The 17103-nt window shown below is 45.1% G+C and overlaps 1 protein-coding gene across 4 annotated transcripts in view; it reads right to left on the reverse strand.

The window, feature by feature from the left end:
* The window catches only part of TAX1BP1 (Tax1 binding protein 1), a 188044-nt gene that overhangs the window by 3583 nt on the left and 167358 nt on the right, over positions 1-17103 (reverse strand). For all 4 annotated transcript variants that reach the window (XM_073581360.1, XM_073581358.1, XM_073581361.1 and 1 more), the window contains one exon: positions 11617-11702. In XM_073581360.1, the coding sequence (XP_073437461.1) occupies positions 11617-11702 (86 nt within the window). The remainder of the gene's footprint in view (positions 1-11616; positions 11703-17103) is intronic.

A 17103-nucleotide genomic window follows, 5' to 3' on the forward strand; every position in this document is an offset into this window, starting at 1 on the left:
TGATCATTCTTTTGTGCAGAATCGCAAAGAATTGCCGCGATTCTGCACCCATAGGAATGCATGAGAATCGCTTACTTCCCACATGTGGCTATGCCCACCATGCGGGAAGTTAAGCGTCTCATGTGCGGTTGGTACCCACGGTGTGGAGGAGAGGAGACTGTCCTCCAGGCCCTGGGTACCATACCCCTGTAAAAAATAGAATAAAAAATCGGGGTATATTTACCTTCCGATGTCCCGCGCTGCATTACCGGCCTAAGCGTTCCCAGTAATGCCTTGCGGCAAGGTCCTGTGATGACGTGGTCTCGCGAGATCGCTATAGTAACGCGAGACCAACGTCATCACAGGTCTCGCAAGGCATCGCTGGGAACGCTGAGGCTCGGGAATGCAGCGCGGGACGTCGGAAGGTAAATATACCCCGATTTTTTATTTTTTTATCATTTTATCTTTTACTATTGAAGCCGCATAGGCGGCCTCAATAGTAAAAAGCTGGTCACACTTGTCAAACACTATGACGAGTGTGACCAACCTGTCAATCACTTTCCAAGCGATGCTTCAAATCGCTTGGAAAGTGCTTGAGAAAATTGCGGCAAAATCGCGAACAGAATCGCGGTAAAATCGCGCTGAAAAAAACCGCACGATTTCTGGGAAGGAGTCCGGTTTTCATTGTGCGTTTTAAAACGCTACGTAGGCACATAGCCTAAAACTGTGTTCAGCTTACACTCATCCGGACAGTTATAGATACAGGTGCTTCTCACAGAATTAGAATATCATCAAAAAGTTAATTTAATTCAGTTTTGCAATACAAAAAGTGAAACTCGTATATTATATAGTCATGACAAACAGAGTGATCTATTTCATGTGTTTATTTCTGTTAATGTTGATGATTATGGCTTACAGCCAATGAAAACCCCAAAATCACTCTCAGTAAATTAGAGTAACAAAAAACATCTTAAGCATTTAAAAAGGTCCCTTAGTCTGTTTCAGTAGGCTCCACAATCATGTGGACGACTGCTGACTTGACCTGTCCAGAAGGCAGTCATTGACACACTCCACAAGGAGGGTAAGCCACAAAAGGTCATTGCTAAAGAAGCTGGCTGTTCACAGAGTGCTGTATCCAAGCATATTAATGGAAAGTTGAGTGGATGGAAAAAGTGTGGTAGAAAAGGGTGCACAAGCAACCGAGATAACCGCAGCCTTGAAAAGATTGTTAAGAAAAGACCATTCAAACATTTGGGGGAGATTCACAAGGAGTGGACTGCTGTTGGAATCATTGCTTCAAGAGCCACCACACACAGACGTATCCAGGACATGGGCTACAAGTGTCACCTTCCTTGTGTCAAGCCACTGATGACCAATAGACAACGCCAGAAGTGTCTTAACTGGGCCAAGGAGAAAAAGAACTGGACTGTTACTCAGTGGTCCAAGGTGTTGTTTTCAGATGAAAGTTAGTTTTGCATTTCATTTGGAAATCAAGGTCCCAGAGTCTGTAGGAAGAGTGGAGAGGCCACAATCCAAGCTGCTTGAGGTCTAGTGTCAAGTTTCCCAAATCAGTGATGGTGTGGGGAGCCATGTCATCTGCTGGTGTAGGTCCACTGTATTTTATCAAGACTAGTGATGGGCGAGTAGCATCGTTGTTCGGGTCTCCAGAGCATGCTTGGGTGATCTCCGAGTGTTTTGGCGTGCTCGGAGATTTAGTTTTCCTCTCTCAGCTGCATGATTTGCGTCTTGTAGACAGGCTGAATACATGTGGGAATTCCCTTAGGCCTGTTTCACACTTCCGTTTTTGTGTCCGCCAAACGGATCCGTTTCCGTTTTTTTGACGGAAACGGATGCCAACGGATCCGTTTTTTAAAAAACGGATCCGTTTTTTTGACGGATCCGCGGTAACCGTAATGGAAGTCTATGGGACAAAAAAAACGGATCCTGCAAAAAATGGCGGATCCGTTTTTTTACGGAAAACAACGGATTTTGACGGATTTGAAAAAACGGAAGTGTGAAACAGGCCTAACAAAGGCATTCCACACATGTATTCAAGCTGTCTAGCACTCGCAAATTATGTAGCAGAGGCGACGAAAACAATCTCCGAGCACACCAAAATACGCGGAGACCACTCGAGCATGCTCGGGGAGACCCGAGCAATGAGTATAATCTCTCATCACTAATCAAGACCAAAGTCAGCATAGCCGTCTACCAGGAAATTTTAGAGCACTTCATGCTTCCCTCTGCCGACAAGCTTTTTGGAGATGGAAATTTCATTCTCCAGCAGGACTTTGCACCTGTCCACACTGCCAAAAGTACCAATACCTTGTTTAAAAACAACAGAATCACTGTGCTTGACTGGCCAGCAAACTCGCCTGACCTTAACCCTATAGAGAATCTATGGAGTATTGTCAACAGGATGATGAGAGACACCAGACCCAACAATGCAGACGAGCTGAAGGCTGCTATCAAACCAACCTGGGCTTCCATAACACCTCAGCAGTGCCACAGGCTGATCGCCTCTATGCCATGCCGCATTGATGCAGTAATCGATGCAAAAGGAGCGCCGACCAAGTACTGAGTGCATTTACTGAACATACATTTCAGTAGGCCAACATTTTGGATTTTAAAATAATTTTTCAAGCTGATGTTATAAAGTATACTAATTTACTGAGATAATGACTTTTGGGTTTTCATTGGCTGTAAGCCATAATCATCAACATTAACAGAAATAAACACTTGAAATAGACCACTCTGTAATGACTCTATATAATATGAGTTTCACTTTTTATATTGAAGAACTGAAAAACAGTTTCTTATTGATAACGGTATTTCTCAGAGCTCATGACAACACCACGGAGATAGGGGATCCGCCCTTCAGGGACAGGAACCTACAGATAAAAGGGCGATACCTCTCCTCCGCCCCCAGTTGGTTACAGAGCATCAGAGGGTCTCTCCAGGTTAAACAGAAATATATAACATTATAATATTGCATATTATCAAGAACACCATGCCTATACGAAAACACTCTACAAACAGTAAAATGTGCTCACCGCACACATGATGGGAGGGAATAAGCGGGTGCTGTCATGGGCACTGAGAAATACAGTTATCGGTAAGTAACTATGTTTTTCTCTATCCCCCATGACAGCAACACGGAGAGAATTACAGAGACTAGTAGTTTTAGGGAGGGACCACAGCCTGAAGGACCCTTCTCCCGAAGGTTTAGTCAGACGCAGAGGCTAGATCTAATCGATAGTGTCTAAAAAAGGTTGAAGGTGATGACCAGGTGGCCGCCTTACAGATCTGTTCTATCAATACCTCAGATCTCTCAGCCCATGAGGTCACCATCGCTCTTGTGGAATGGGCTCTCAACCCTTCGGGGATGGTATTTCTGCTGGAAGAATAGACCAGGGCAATCACATCCCTTATCCACCTTGCCAGAGTACTATTGGACGCTTTGAGTCCCTTCATGGGGCCCTGGAAACACACAAAGAGAAAACCTTCCTTCCTACACCTCTTGGTGGCCTCTAAGTATTGAAACAGGCATCTTTTCACGTCTAAGGTGTGAAACCTCTCTTCTCCCCTATTCCTAGGATTTGGGCAGAAGGACTACTTCTTGGGACCTATGGAAATGCGATGCTACTTTAGGTAAGTAGGCCGGGTCAGGTTTTCGGGTGACCATCTTCCAAAATTTTTGTAAATGGTGGTACTGCCGATAAGAGTCTGAATATCTCTCACTCTAGGAGCCGATGTTCGTGCCAGCAGAACAGTTTTTAACAATAAGATTTTTAGGGGTGCTGACTCTATAGGCTCAAACGGGGAATCTGTTAGTACAGATAGTACAAGATTCAGATCCCACGATGGTAATTTCCGATTAATTATCTGCCTATACCTAGTTGTGGCCTTATTGAATCGTGCTATCCATGGGTTTCCTGCCACATCATGGTTATATAGGGCGCCTAAAGCCGCTACCTGTACCTTTAATGTATTGATTGCTGACCCCTGTTCTAGGCCATTCTGTAAAAATTCAAGAATTTTATTGACCGGGACCCCATCCTGGACTCTTACCCCGGAGGTGGACAGGAATTTTTTCCAAGTTTTCCCATAAGCTTTTGTCGTGACTGGTTTCCTACTTTTTAGTAATGTAGTAATTAGGTTTTCCGAAAACCCCCTTCCCCTCAGCAGTGCCCTTTCAAATTCCATGCTGTTAAATGGAGGTTCACTGCCCGAGAGTGTGACACCAGCCCCTGAGATAGTAGGTCTGGGAGATCCGGTAGGATCCAAGGGTCAGTGATCGATAGCATTCTCAGCCAGGAGAACCAAGTTCTTTTGGGCCAAAAAGGGACAATTAATATCATTCTCATTTTGTCCTCTGACTTTCCTTATGACAGCACGAATGAGGATGATCGGGGGAAAGGCATGTGTCAGGTTCTGAGTCCATGGAAGCATAAAGGCGTCCAGGGCCCAAGGATTCCCCCTGGGCTCTAGAGAAAGAAGGCTTCCACCTTTTTATATATTTTTTTTAAATCGGCAAACAGATCTATGTCCGGGGTTCCCCACACCTTCACAATCTGTCAAAAAATGGACTGCTATAGGACCCACTCGCCCTGTCTTAACTGAGTGTGGCTCAGAAAGTCTGCTTTCTGATTCTCTGTTCCCCGAATGTGTAATGCGGAGAGGGATAGCAGATTTTCCTCCGCCAGGCTGAGGATTTTGGAGGAGGTGTCCATTAGGGCTCGGGACCTGGTTCCCCCTGATGGTTTATGTAGGCCACCGTCACTTGATTGTCCGAAAATATGCAGACGTGATGACCCCGTAGCGACGGTAAAAAGCGTGATAGTGCGTAACCTACTGCCCAAAGTTCCTTCTGATTTGAGGAGGCTTTTAGTTCCTGACCCCTCCATTCCCCCTGAGCGACCCTGCTGTCCATGTGTGCTCCCCATCCCATGGGACTGGCATCCGTGGTGATTATGCGTGATATTTTTGTTACCCAGGGGATTCCCTTGGATAGGTTGTCGGTATTCCTCCACCAGGCTAGGGAATGAATAGTTCTGGAATCTAGGGTTGTGTGACCCTCTAAGTGACCCTTAATGCCAACTGGTTTGCTAATATATCCCATTGGAGATCCCTTGTATGTAGTTGCGCCCACTGGACCGCTGGTAGGCAGGCGGAAAGAGATCCCAGCAGTGACATTGCTTTCCCTAGTGTCATGGAGGGGTTTAGTATCGCTCTTGCCACTATCTGCCCAATTTTTTCTTTTTTGTGGCTTGGGAGGCGGCACTCTTGCTTGTTTGAGTCTAACGTGAGCCCTAGGAACTCCTGCACATTGCTGGGCTCCAGCCTTAAATTTTTCAGATTTAAAAGCCAGCCGAGGTTCTGTAGAGTGTCCATCACTCTGTCCATTTGTTCTTTGCAGTTTTGGGCTGAGTCGCATGCTATTAAGAAATCGCCCAAATATGGGATTATTAGGATGTCCTGCTCCCTTAGGTGGGCCATCATCTATGCTACTAGTTTTGTGAACACGCGTGGGGCTATAGATATTCCAAATGGCAGGGCTCTGTATTGAAATTCCCTTATCTCGCCCTCTATGGAGACCGCTAGTATTTCTGGGAGTCTTTGTGAATGGGGACGTGATAGTATGCGTCACTGAGATCTAATAACATCATGAAGAAGTTCGGGACCAGGATTTTGATGGTGGATTTGATTGACTCCATTTTGAATTTTTGACATCCATTTAGTTTTCATAAATTTATAATTGTTCGGTATGTGCCATCTGGTTTGGACACTAGAAATAGTGGGGAGTAAAACCCTTTGCCCTTCTCTTGAGGGGGAACCTCCTGAAGGATGGATTTTTTTTTTTACTAGATTCAGCACCTCGCATTCTAGGGCTTTCTGTTCTCACGTAGAGGATCTTAGTGGTGTTACCACATATTTTTGAGGTGGGAGTGAGAGAAAGTCTATCCTCAGGCCTGTCTTGATTAGATTCAGTATCCAAGAGCTGTTCGAGATTCTCCCCCAGGCCGGAAGGAAAAGAGTTAATCTTCCCCCCCACCCTGGGCGAACTGTCACTTTGAGGATTTTTTATACCGGGAAGAACTGCCGAAAAGGATCCCTCCTTCTCCCCACATCCCATCTGTTCTGTTCCCTTGATGGCCTTTTATGAAAAAACTTTTTGTTTCTAAAGGACCGTTTAAACGTTAAGAAAGCCCTTTTTCTTATCCTCCGCCTTCTGGAGGATATCATCCAGTGTCTCTCCGAATAAGAATTTCCCCTCACATGGGATAGAGCATAATTTCATTTTGGTTTGTAAGTCCCCTGGCCAGCATTTGAGCCATAATGCTCTTTGAGCTGCGTTCGAGAAGGCTGCCGCTTTAGATGTAAAGAGGACCGAGTCAGTCGACAAGTCCGCTAAGAAGGCTGTGGCTCCCCTTGTCACTGGGAGATTCTAGAATCTTCTCTCAAGGTGCCCCCTCCCTCAGTTGTTTCTCGCGTTGATCTACCCATACCATTAGGGATCTTGAGGTACATGCTGCCGCTATGGCCGGCCTACGGTTTCCCTCTGCTGATTCCCAGGCCCCCTTGAGGAAGGTGTCAGCTTTTTTTTTTTTTTTTTTTTTTATCTAAGGGGTCCTTAAGAGTACCCATGTCCTCAAAGGGGAGGTCAAACTTTTTTGAGGCCGCGGCGACGTCCAGTTTTGGGGCCATGTCCCAAGATGTGGATGCCTCCTCGAAGGGATATTTTCTTTTAAGGGAAGGGACCGTGGAGTTCTTCCTGTCCGGCTTCTCCCACTCTTTCTTGATCAGGCCCTGTACATTTTCATTTAACGGAAACACCCTGCGTTTCTTTTGGCCCAGTCCCCTGAACATTATGTCCTGAACTGATCTATCAGGACGAGGGTCCGACACCCCCATGGTAGATCTCACGGCTTTCACTAACATGTCCACCTCGTCTAGGGGAAAACAATGACGCTACCCCCCCCCCCCGTTTCCTCGTCTGAGGAGGAGGAGGAGTCCGATGCATCTGAGTTAATTTCTCCGGATGTAGAGGTATCTGATTGGGAGCCTACCAAGGTGCCTTTTTTTACTTTGTCCTCCTGTTTTAAAGATGTAAGGGCACTCTGAACCTCTAATCTTATTACTGCTCTAAGATCGGAGGCAAAATCCGGGGTATCCTCACAGAGCACCTCTTGTATACAAGATTCACAGAACTTCTTATCCTATGATTCTGGTAAGGCTCTGTTACAAGTGGGGAATTCCCTGTTCTTCCTTTTCCCCTTCTTTCCCTATTCAGTGAGAAGTCTATTACAATGGTGAACATTCTTGAAGATCACTCACCAGATGGGTGAGGTCGCAGGTACCGGTTCGGGAGGTGGCATCAGATCCTGTATAGGATGATCCAAGGATGGTGACTTGCTCCTTGCAGTTGATCTGCTGTGCTACTGGATCGGGTGTCTCGGCTGTCCCGATCCTTTTGTCGGAGATGCTGCTGCTGCTGGTCGCTATCCTCCATATAGCACAGGACGCTTCGAGCCAGGAGAATTTTCGAGAGGCCAGTTTTAAATTTCCCGGCGTGTGACGTCACTTCCTCCCATCCTGCACCGCGCTTGCCCAGGGAGCGCGCACCGCGCATATGCCAACTCAGGGACCCTGAAGGTGTCAACTATTTCCGGGGCAGCGGCCATCTTGGTACACCTCTTTACCATGGCGCTACCCACGCATATGCCCCCGGGTCCCCGCAAGCCCCAGCCTCCTATCTGGAGCGGCAGCTCCGTCCTCCCCCCGCTCACCCTGCAGACCCAGCGGTGGCGGCTTCGAGAACTGCACCGCCGTGACAGAGGCCTCCCCGCTACCAGCAACCGGACAGGTCGGCCCCGGATCTTCGTCTTGTCAGGTACCGCAATCCTGTAGGAGATGTACCACACTTTTATCTGTAGGTTCCTGTCCCTGAAGGGAATGAGACTTTAGCAACTTTATTTACTTTGTTGCTAGTAAGAAATGTTTTAGTTTTTGTGACAAAACTGTGTGGGGAAAAAAAAAGGAGAAAAGCATAACGAATAATTAACATGTGTACATACCCCAAGTCGTGAGTGTCTGGGGAGGAGTACAGGAAGCGAGAGGAGAAGCCACAGAAGCAAAATACAGCCTCCACAGAGAAAAATCAACCTAAGCAACTAGTGACTTTGGCCAGAGGGGTGGGATTGGGTGTTACAGAATGTTAGATTACATAACAGGTAATGAATACACTACCATTCAAAAGTTTGGGGTCAACTAGACAATTTTGTGTTTTCCATGAAAACTCATACTTTTATTAATCAAACGAGTTGCCAAATTAATTTAAAATCTAGTCCAGATACGCTCCCTTTGCAGCAATTACAGCATTGCAGACCTTTGGCATTCTAGCAGTTAATTTGCTGAGGTAATCTGGAGAAATTTCACCCCATGCTTCCAGAAGTTGGTTTGGCTTGATGGGCACTTTTTGCATACCATACGGTCAAGCTGCTCCCACAACAGCTCAATGGGGTTGAAATCTGGTGACTGCGCTCGTCACTCCATTACAGATAGAATACAAGCTGCCTGCTTCTTCCCTAAATAGTTCTTGCATAATTTGGAGGTGTGCTTTGGATCACTGTCCTGTTGTAAGATGAAATTATCTCCAATTAAGCGCTGTCCACAGGGTATGGCATGGCGTGGAGTGATAGCCTTCCTTATTCAAAATCCCTTTTACCTTGTACAAATCTCCAACTTTACCAGCACCAAAGCAACCCCACATCATCACATTTCCTCCACCATGCTTGACAGGTGGTGTCTGGCACTCTTCCAGCATCTTTTCAGTTGTTCTACGTCTCACAAATGTTCTTCTGTGTGATCCAAACACCTCAAACTTGGATTTGTCTGTCCATAACACTTTTTTACAATCTTCCTCTGTCCAATGTCTGTGTTCTTTTGCCCATATTAATCTTTTCCTTTTATTAGCCAGTCTCAGATATGGCTTTTTCTTTGCCACTCTGCCCAGAAGGCAAGCATCCTGGAGTCGCCTCTTCACTGTAGACTTTGACACTGGCGTTTTGCGTGTACTATTTAATGAAGCTGCCACTTGAGGACCTGTGAGGCGTCGATTTCTCAAACTACAGACTCTAATGTACTTGTCTTGTTGCTCAGTTATGCAGCAGGGCCTCACACTTCTCTTTCTACTCTGGTTAGAGCCTGTTTGTGCTCTCCTCTGAAGGGAGTAGTACACACCGTTGTAGGAAATCTTCAGTTGCTTGGCAACTTCTCGCGTGGAATAGCCTTCATTTCTAAGAACAAGAATAAACTGGTTGAGTTTCACATGAAAGTTCTTTTTTTCTGGCCATTTTGAGAGTTTAATGGAACCAACAAATGTAATGCTCCAGATTATCAACTAGCTCAAAGGAAGGTCAGGTTTATAGCTTCTCTAATCAGCCAAACTGTTTTCAGCTGTGCTAACATAATTGCACAAAGGTTTTCAAGGGTATTCTAACCATCCATTAGCCTTCTTACACAGTTAGCAAATACAAAGTACCATAAGAACACTGGAGTGAGGGTTGTTGGAAATGGACCTCTATACACCTATGAAGATATTGCATTACAAACCAGACGTTTTTCAGCTAGAATAGTCATTTACCACATTAATAGTGTATAGAATGTATTTCTAAATCATTTAATGTTAGCTTCATTGGAAAAAACTGTGCTTTTCTTTCAAAAATAAGGAAATTTCTAAGTGACCCTAAACTTTTGAACAGTAGTGTATATACAGTGGCATGTAAAAGTTTGGGCACCTCTGATCAAAATTACTGTTTTTGCAAACAGTTAAGTTGAAGATGAAATAATCACTAAAAGGCCTGATTTAGCATTTCCTTTGCATTTTAGGCATAAAAAAAAAACAAAAAACATTTTCATCTTTTACATTTAAAAATGACAAAGGAAAATGAAAATGGTCAGATGCAAAAGTTTGAGCACCCTGCATGGCTAGTATCTAGCAGCACCCACTTTTGAAACTATCACAGTTTGTAAACACTTTTTGTAGCTAACCAAGAGTTTCAGTTCTTGTTTGATGGATTTTCATCCATTAATCCTTGGGAAATTCTTCTAGTTTTGTGAGATTCCTGGGTCGTCTTGCATGCACTGCTATTTTGAGGTCTAGCCACAGATTTTCAATGATGTTCAGATCAGGGGACTGTGAAGGCCATTCTAAAACCTTCAGCTTGTGCCTTCTGAGGTAGCCTATTGTGGATTTTGATGTGTTTAGGATCATAATCCGTTTGTAGAAGCCACCCTCTTTGTATTTTCAGCTTTTTTTTTTTTTTTTTACAAACTGTTAGGTTTGCATCAAGAGTTTGCTGAAATTTCATTCAATCCATTCCTACTTCTACCCGTGAACTGTTTCACGTAACACTGGCAAAAGCATGATTGAGCTACCCCCATGCTTAATGGTTGGCGAGATGAAATTCTGTGCCCTTTTTTTCTCCATACATACTTTTGAACATTGTGGCCAAAGAGTTCTATTTTAATCTCATCAGTCCACAGGACTTGTCTCCAAAATGCATCAGGCTTGTTTAGATGCTCTTTTGCATACTTCTGACACTGAATTTTATGATGAGGATGCAAGAAAGGTTTTCTCCTGATGACTTTTCCATGAAGGTCATATTTGTACAAAGTGTCTCTTACCAGTAGAACAATGTACCACATGTCCAGAGTATGCTAAATCTTTCTGAAGGTCTGTGCAGTCAAGCAGGGGTTTTGATTTGCCACTAACAATCCTACGAGCAGCCCTCCCTGAAACTTTACTTGGTCTTCAAAGACCTTATCTTGACCCCCACTATTCCGGTTACCTGCCATTTCTTAATTACACTTTAAACTGAGGAAAGAGAAACTTGAAAACACTTTACCATCTTCTTATAGCCTTCTCCTGCTTTGTGGGCCTCCACCATTTTCAGAGAGTTAGGCAGCTGCTTAGAAGAACCCATGGCTGCTGCTTTTTGCACAAGGTTAGACGAAGCTGGGTTTTTATGAAGCTGGGAAATTTGCATCACCTGGCCTTTCCTAATGATGATAGTGAACAAGCCATAACCCTAACACGTTAAGGTCAGAAACCTTGGCCAAAGTTATCTGGGCATACAAATCTCCAAGGGGCCCAAGCTTTTGCATTGGCCCATTTTCCATTTTGTAATTTTAATAATGTGGAAAATGACATCTATCTAAACGTTTTCAAACTTCAGAAAAGTCTCAGTATGGTGCATTGTAGGTGAAGTGTGTGAGCACTACTGGTGGCAGTGAATGACAAGCACAGCTCTGCCTAGCACAATGCTGCTTCATAAATGTAGTTTAGAGACTCGGGCCATAAGAATGTCTATAGGGTGCTGAAGAAGGAAAGGTAAAAAAATTAAAAAATAAAGAGGGAAGATAAAGGTAACGTGGTTTGGAGGGGGGACTCATTACAGGGACATCCAGACTGTTGTCTTTATGCAGTGGCCCTTTAATATTTCTCATTTATGTTCGCCACATGGTTCAGTTGCCACATGGTGTTGCCTTGTAGATATTTGGTCCTGGATATAAATACTCTTTCATATTCCATAAACATACTTATAGACACTTATGTAAAACATTTGAAACTACCTTGGATCAAAGCAGAATCCAGACCGGTCTTGTCCAGGAAAGCTTGGCGGATCTTGGTTCCGTTGCAGAGGCTCATTGTCATTATCCTGCAACGCAAAATATAACACAAAGTGGAGTGGCTAACACAGTACAAAGATATACATCTTTCCCTTATACAACTTAGCAACTAACATACCAAAATTAAAGAAGTTGCCTGAAAATAAAGCCCACTTGTTATGTGTTCAGAAAAAGGACTCTCTCGATGAGGTTTATCTACCCCAAAACAGCATTTGGAAAGGGATCGTCCTTACAGGACACCTTTTTCCGGGTCCACCCATACGGTAAGTGTTTGCAGAGAATTTTCTGTCCAGATATAAAAATCTGTTGCATATTATAATACCACCATTGTGGATCAGATTTTAGGAAATCTCATTCAAACGTGGAGCACAAATTGCTTGGCTCTGCAGAATTGAAATCTAGCATTTGTCAATTCATGCTGCACTTCCTTATCGCAACTTTCACCTGTTGCAATTCAAAGGGTGAAGATGGCATTATACAGTATGTGCACATCGGAAACCACGGATATACAACTTTTTGTTATCAACGCCACTCACCATGTTTGGCGGATGAAGAAGGAATACAACTCCAAGAACACCGTCCCAACCATGAAGCATGGTGGAGGAAACCTCATGCTTTGGGGGTGCTTTTCTGCATAGATATTTTGGCCTAGAACCTCCTTTCCTCAGTAAGAGTATTGAAGGTGGGTCGTGGCTGGGTTTTTCAGCATTGAAAATGACCTGAAACACACTACCAAGGCAACTAAGACGTGGCTCCGTAACAAGCATTTCAAGGTCCTGGAGTGGCCTAGGGGGCCAAAATCCCTGCTGCAGTGTGTGCAAACTTGGTCAAGAACCAGGGCTGTGGAGTCGGAGTCGTGGAGTCGGTGCTCATTTTGGTGGAGTCCGGGTCGGTATAAAATGGACCGACTCAGACTACTAAAATATATAATAAATTGGGTACAGTAGTTGAATGCAGAATATGCTGAATATTTTTTCATAGGAATTTGGGAAAGTTATGAAGTGTCCTATAAATGACTGTTCTATTCCTGATCTAAGGCTACATTCACACACAGCGTTTTTTCCTGCGTTTTTTGAGGATACGTTTTTCAGTTGCAAAAGCAGATCAGCTTTTTAAAAAACCGTATCACCTGAAAGGTTTTTGAGCTCATAGATAATGTTTTCAATAGCAAAAGCAGATTAGAAATCTGCTCTATCTATATAACCGTATCTGTCTATCCATATCATATCTGTACCAAAAAGAATGAAAGCCGGGTAGCACACAGACTAAGGCTACTTTCACACATCCGGTGTGTGGGGTCCGGCGGCGTGCGGAGAAAAGCCGGGCCGCCGGATCCGGCCTGCAGCCGTGACACCGGATGTGTGTGCGGCGAGATGATACGGCTCGGACATTATTAAAGGAGCCGCAGGACAGAGGCAGCCAATGAGACAGCTGCTGAAAGGGAGGTGAGGGGAGGAGAGGATAGGAGAGGGGAGGGGAGGAGAGGGGAGGGGGGTGGAGAGAGAGAGACATGGGGGGTTAACATTAGTGTCCAGGCAAGAGAATCTCTCTCTCTTGCTGGGCACTTGTGGGGTTAACCCCACAGAGAGATCTCTCTCTCTCACCCAGACACTGTGAGTGTTAACCCCACAAGTGCCCGGCGAGAGAGATCTCTCACAAGTGTCCGGGTGACAGAGAGAGATCTCTCTCTCTCTCTCGCCGGGCACTTGTGGGGTTAACATTCACAGAGTCCGGGCATGCGCTGTGGAAAAAGCCGGTCCGGCGCTGCAAAAAAAGTTACATGGAACGTTTTTTCCAGACGCCGGACAGGCTGTTTTTGCCGGATCAGGCAAAAACCGGATACGCCGCATAGGTATCCGGCGCGATGCGGCAATAATGAAACTGAATGGGGGAAAAACCGGATCCGGTGGCAACCGGCGCCGGATCCGGTTTTTACACTTTTCGCCGCATCGCGCCTGATGCTGAAAACCGGATGTGTGAAAGAGGCCTAACACTCCTTTTTTTTTAGCACCAGTCAGGTACACCTCATAGCTGCCCAAAAGGACGCCCAGGACAGGCATTGCTCGTCTTCAGTAACATCAACATCAACTGATAGTTGGAATAAATAGACTGTATTCATCACCATATCTTCTTAAGGTGCAGGCTTTATTTTCAAGTGTAGGGGTGTGAAGTATGAGGTTCTGCAGCAGCTGAGGTGTGCAGTATGAAATTCCGCGGAACAGTATGAGATTCTGGCCCCCCCCACAGGTTTGATCCTGGCTACGCCCATAGTGTGAATGGAGCCTGAGGATCTAGGCTTTATCTTAGCCGAGATAAGTCATAGAGTGTGTGTATATATATACACACAGTACAGACCAAAAGTTTGGACACACCTTCTCAATCAAAGCGTTTTCTTTATTTTCATGACTATGAAAATTGTAGATTCACTCTGAAGGCATCAAAACTATGAATTAACACATGTGGAATTATATAATTAACAAATAAATTGTGAAACAACTGAAAATACTGTATGTCTTATATTCTAGGTTCTTCAAAGTAGCCACCTTTTGCTTTGATTTCTGCTTTGCACACTCTTGGCATTCTCTTGATGAGCTTCAAGAGGTAGTCACCGGAAATGGTTTTCACTTCACAGGTGTGCCCTGTCAGGTTTAATAAGTGGGAATTTCTTGCCTTATAAATGAGGTTGGGACCATCAGTTGTGTTGTGCAGAAGTCTGGTGGATACACAGGTGATAGTCCTACTGAATAGACTGTTAGAATTTGTATTATGGCAAGAAAAAAGAAGCTGAGTAAAAAAAAACGAGTGGCCATCATTACTTTAAGAAATGAAGGTTAGTCAGTCCGAAAAATTGGGAAAACTTTGAAAGTGTTCCCAAGTGCATTGGCAAAAACCATCAAGCGCTACAAAGAAACTGGCTCACATGAGGACCACCCCAGGAAAGCAAGACCAAGAGTCACCTCTGCTGCGGAGGATAAGTTCATCCTAGTCACCAGCCTCAGAAATCGCAGGTTAACAGCAGCTCAGAATAGAGACCAGGTCAATGCCACACAGAGTTCTAGCAGCAGACGCATCTCTACAACAACTGTTAAGAGGAGACTTTGTGCAGCAGGCCTTCATGGTAAAATAGCTGCTAGGAAACCACTGCTAAGGACAGGCAACAAGCAGAAGAGACTTGTTTGGGCTAAAGAACACAAGGAGTGGACATTAGACCAGTGGAAATCTGTGCTTTGGTCTGATGAGTCCAAATTTGAGATCTTTGGTTCCAACCACCATGTCTTAGTGCGACGCAGAAAAGGTGAATGGATGGACTCTACATTCCTGGTTCCCACCGTGAAGCATGGAGGAGGAGGTGTGATGGTGCTTTGCTGGTGACACTGTTGGGGATTTATTCAAAATTGAAGGCATACTGAACCAGCATGGCTACCACAGCATCTTGCAGCGGCATGCTATTCCATCCGGTTTGTGTTTAGTTGGACCATCATTTATTTTTCAACAGGACAATGGCCTCAAACACACCTCCAGGCTGTGTAAGGACTATTTGACCAAGAACGAGAGTGATGGGGTGCTATGCCAGATGACCTGGCCTCCACAGTCACCAGACCTGAACCCAATCGAGATGGTTTGGGGTAAGCTGGACCGCAGAGTGAAGGCAAAAGGGCCAACAAGTGCTAAGCATCTCTGGGAACTCCTTCAAGACTGTTGGAAGAACATTTCTGGTGACTACCACTTGAAGCTCATCAAGAGAATGCCAAGAGTGTGCAAAGCAGTAATCAAAGCAAAAGGTGGCTACTTTGAATAATCTAGAATATAAGACATATTTTCAGTTTTTCACACTTAAATTATATAATTCCACATGTGTTAATTCATAGTTTTGATGCCTTCAGAATGAATCTACAATTTTCATAGTCATGAAAATAAAGAAAACTCTTTGAATGAGAAGGTGTGTCCAAACTTTGGTCTGTACCGTATACATGTACATGTATACAGTGTATTACATATTTAAAATTTATTACAGTTTTTTGTGTTCTAAAGTTGTATTCCAATAAATAGATATTATGTTCTATCTAAATATCTTGATTATTGGATCATAGAAATGATTAAATGTCTGATGTTCACATTGTACTACAATACATTTTTCACTTAAATATAAGCAATATCGGAGTCGTGGAGTCGGAGTTGGGAGTCGGTGTAAGGGAAATTGAGGAGTCAGAGTCGCAGGCTTGGCTTAGGCTAGTTTCACACTAGCGCTTTTGAGCGCAGCGACGGCCTGCGCACGGCCGTTGCTAAGCCCCGCCCCCTGCCGCGCCTCCGCCTACCGGCGCATGACGCTGCATGCGTCCTGCGTCCCCTATCTTTGTCACTGGGGGCGCAGGCCGTGCGCAGTATGCGTTTGGCGGCGCATGCGTCCTTTTGACGGTGCGCCGACCTGCGCCAAACGCAACCTGCTGCAGTTTGGTTGCGCTCGGCGCACCGTCAAAAAGGCACATGCGCCGCCAAACGCATACTGCGCACGGCCTGCGCCCCCCAGTGATAAAGATAGGGGACGCAGGACGCATGCAGCATCATGCGCCGGTAGGCGGAGCTACCGGCGGAGGCGCGGCAGGGGGCGGGGCTTAGCGGCGGCCGTGCGCAGGCCGTCGCTGCGCTCCAAAGCGCTAGTGTGAAACTAGCCTTACCGACTCCACAGCCCTGTCAAGAACTGCACAAAATGTCTGACCTCTAATTGCAAACAAAGGATTCTGTAGCAAATATTTAGGTTCGGTTTTCCTAATATACACACACACACACACTCATCGAATTTTGGGGATTATAAGATGCATCGATTTATAAGATGCATCCCAAATTTGGGGGTGAAAAATAGGGGAAAAAAATGATGGTGTGTGTTATAATCCTCTTTTACAGTAGCTTGCCTGGGGGTGGCAGTGATGGAGCAGAGTCCAAGTGGCAGGGTCGCTTCTGTAGGAAGCGGGCCTCAGACTGGTAGGACGGGATGTTCGGCAGTGTGAGGCTTTGCTGAAATTTTGTGCGCCCAGAGCACTGCATTTTCTATACTTATTAATGTGGTGGACTAAGATAAAATGGCCACCGGAAGTGGCACTTGCTCAATTGAGATCTCCTGAGACGAGATCTCGATGCTCAGATCTCAATCTGTGCATGCGCCACCTGCGGCAGCCATTTTCCATGAGTCCACCACGCATTGAAGAGTATGGAAAGTGCGGGACTACAGGCTTTCACAAAATGGTGGAGTGCCTGCACTGTCGAACACCCTGTCACACCAGCTTGGGGACCACAGCGTCGCCCCACTCCTGCCAGAAGATTCCTGCAGCAGTGTCCTTGGGACCCCAACTTACCACAACCGGTAAGATCTATCACAGCTACAATTCGGATTATAAGATGCACCTTCATTTCCCCAAAAGATTTTGGAGGAAA

This window comes from Dendrobates tinctorius, unplaced genomic scaffold (assembly GCF_039654945.1).
Source record: "Dendrobates tinctorius isolate UK_male_01 unplaced genomic scaffold, ASM3965494v1 ptg000070l, whole genome shotgun sequence".
NCBI lineage: Eukaryota > Metazoa > Chordata > Amphibia > Anura > Dendrobatidae > Dendrobates > Dendrobates tinctorius.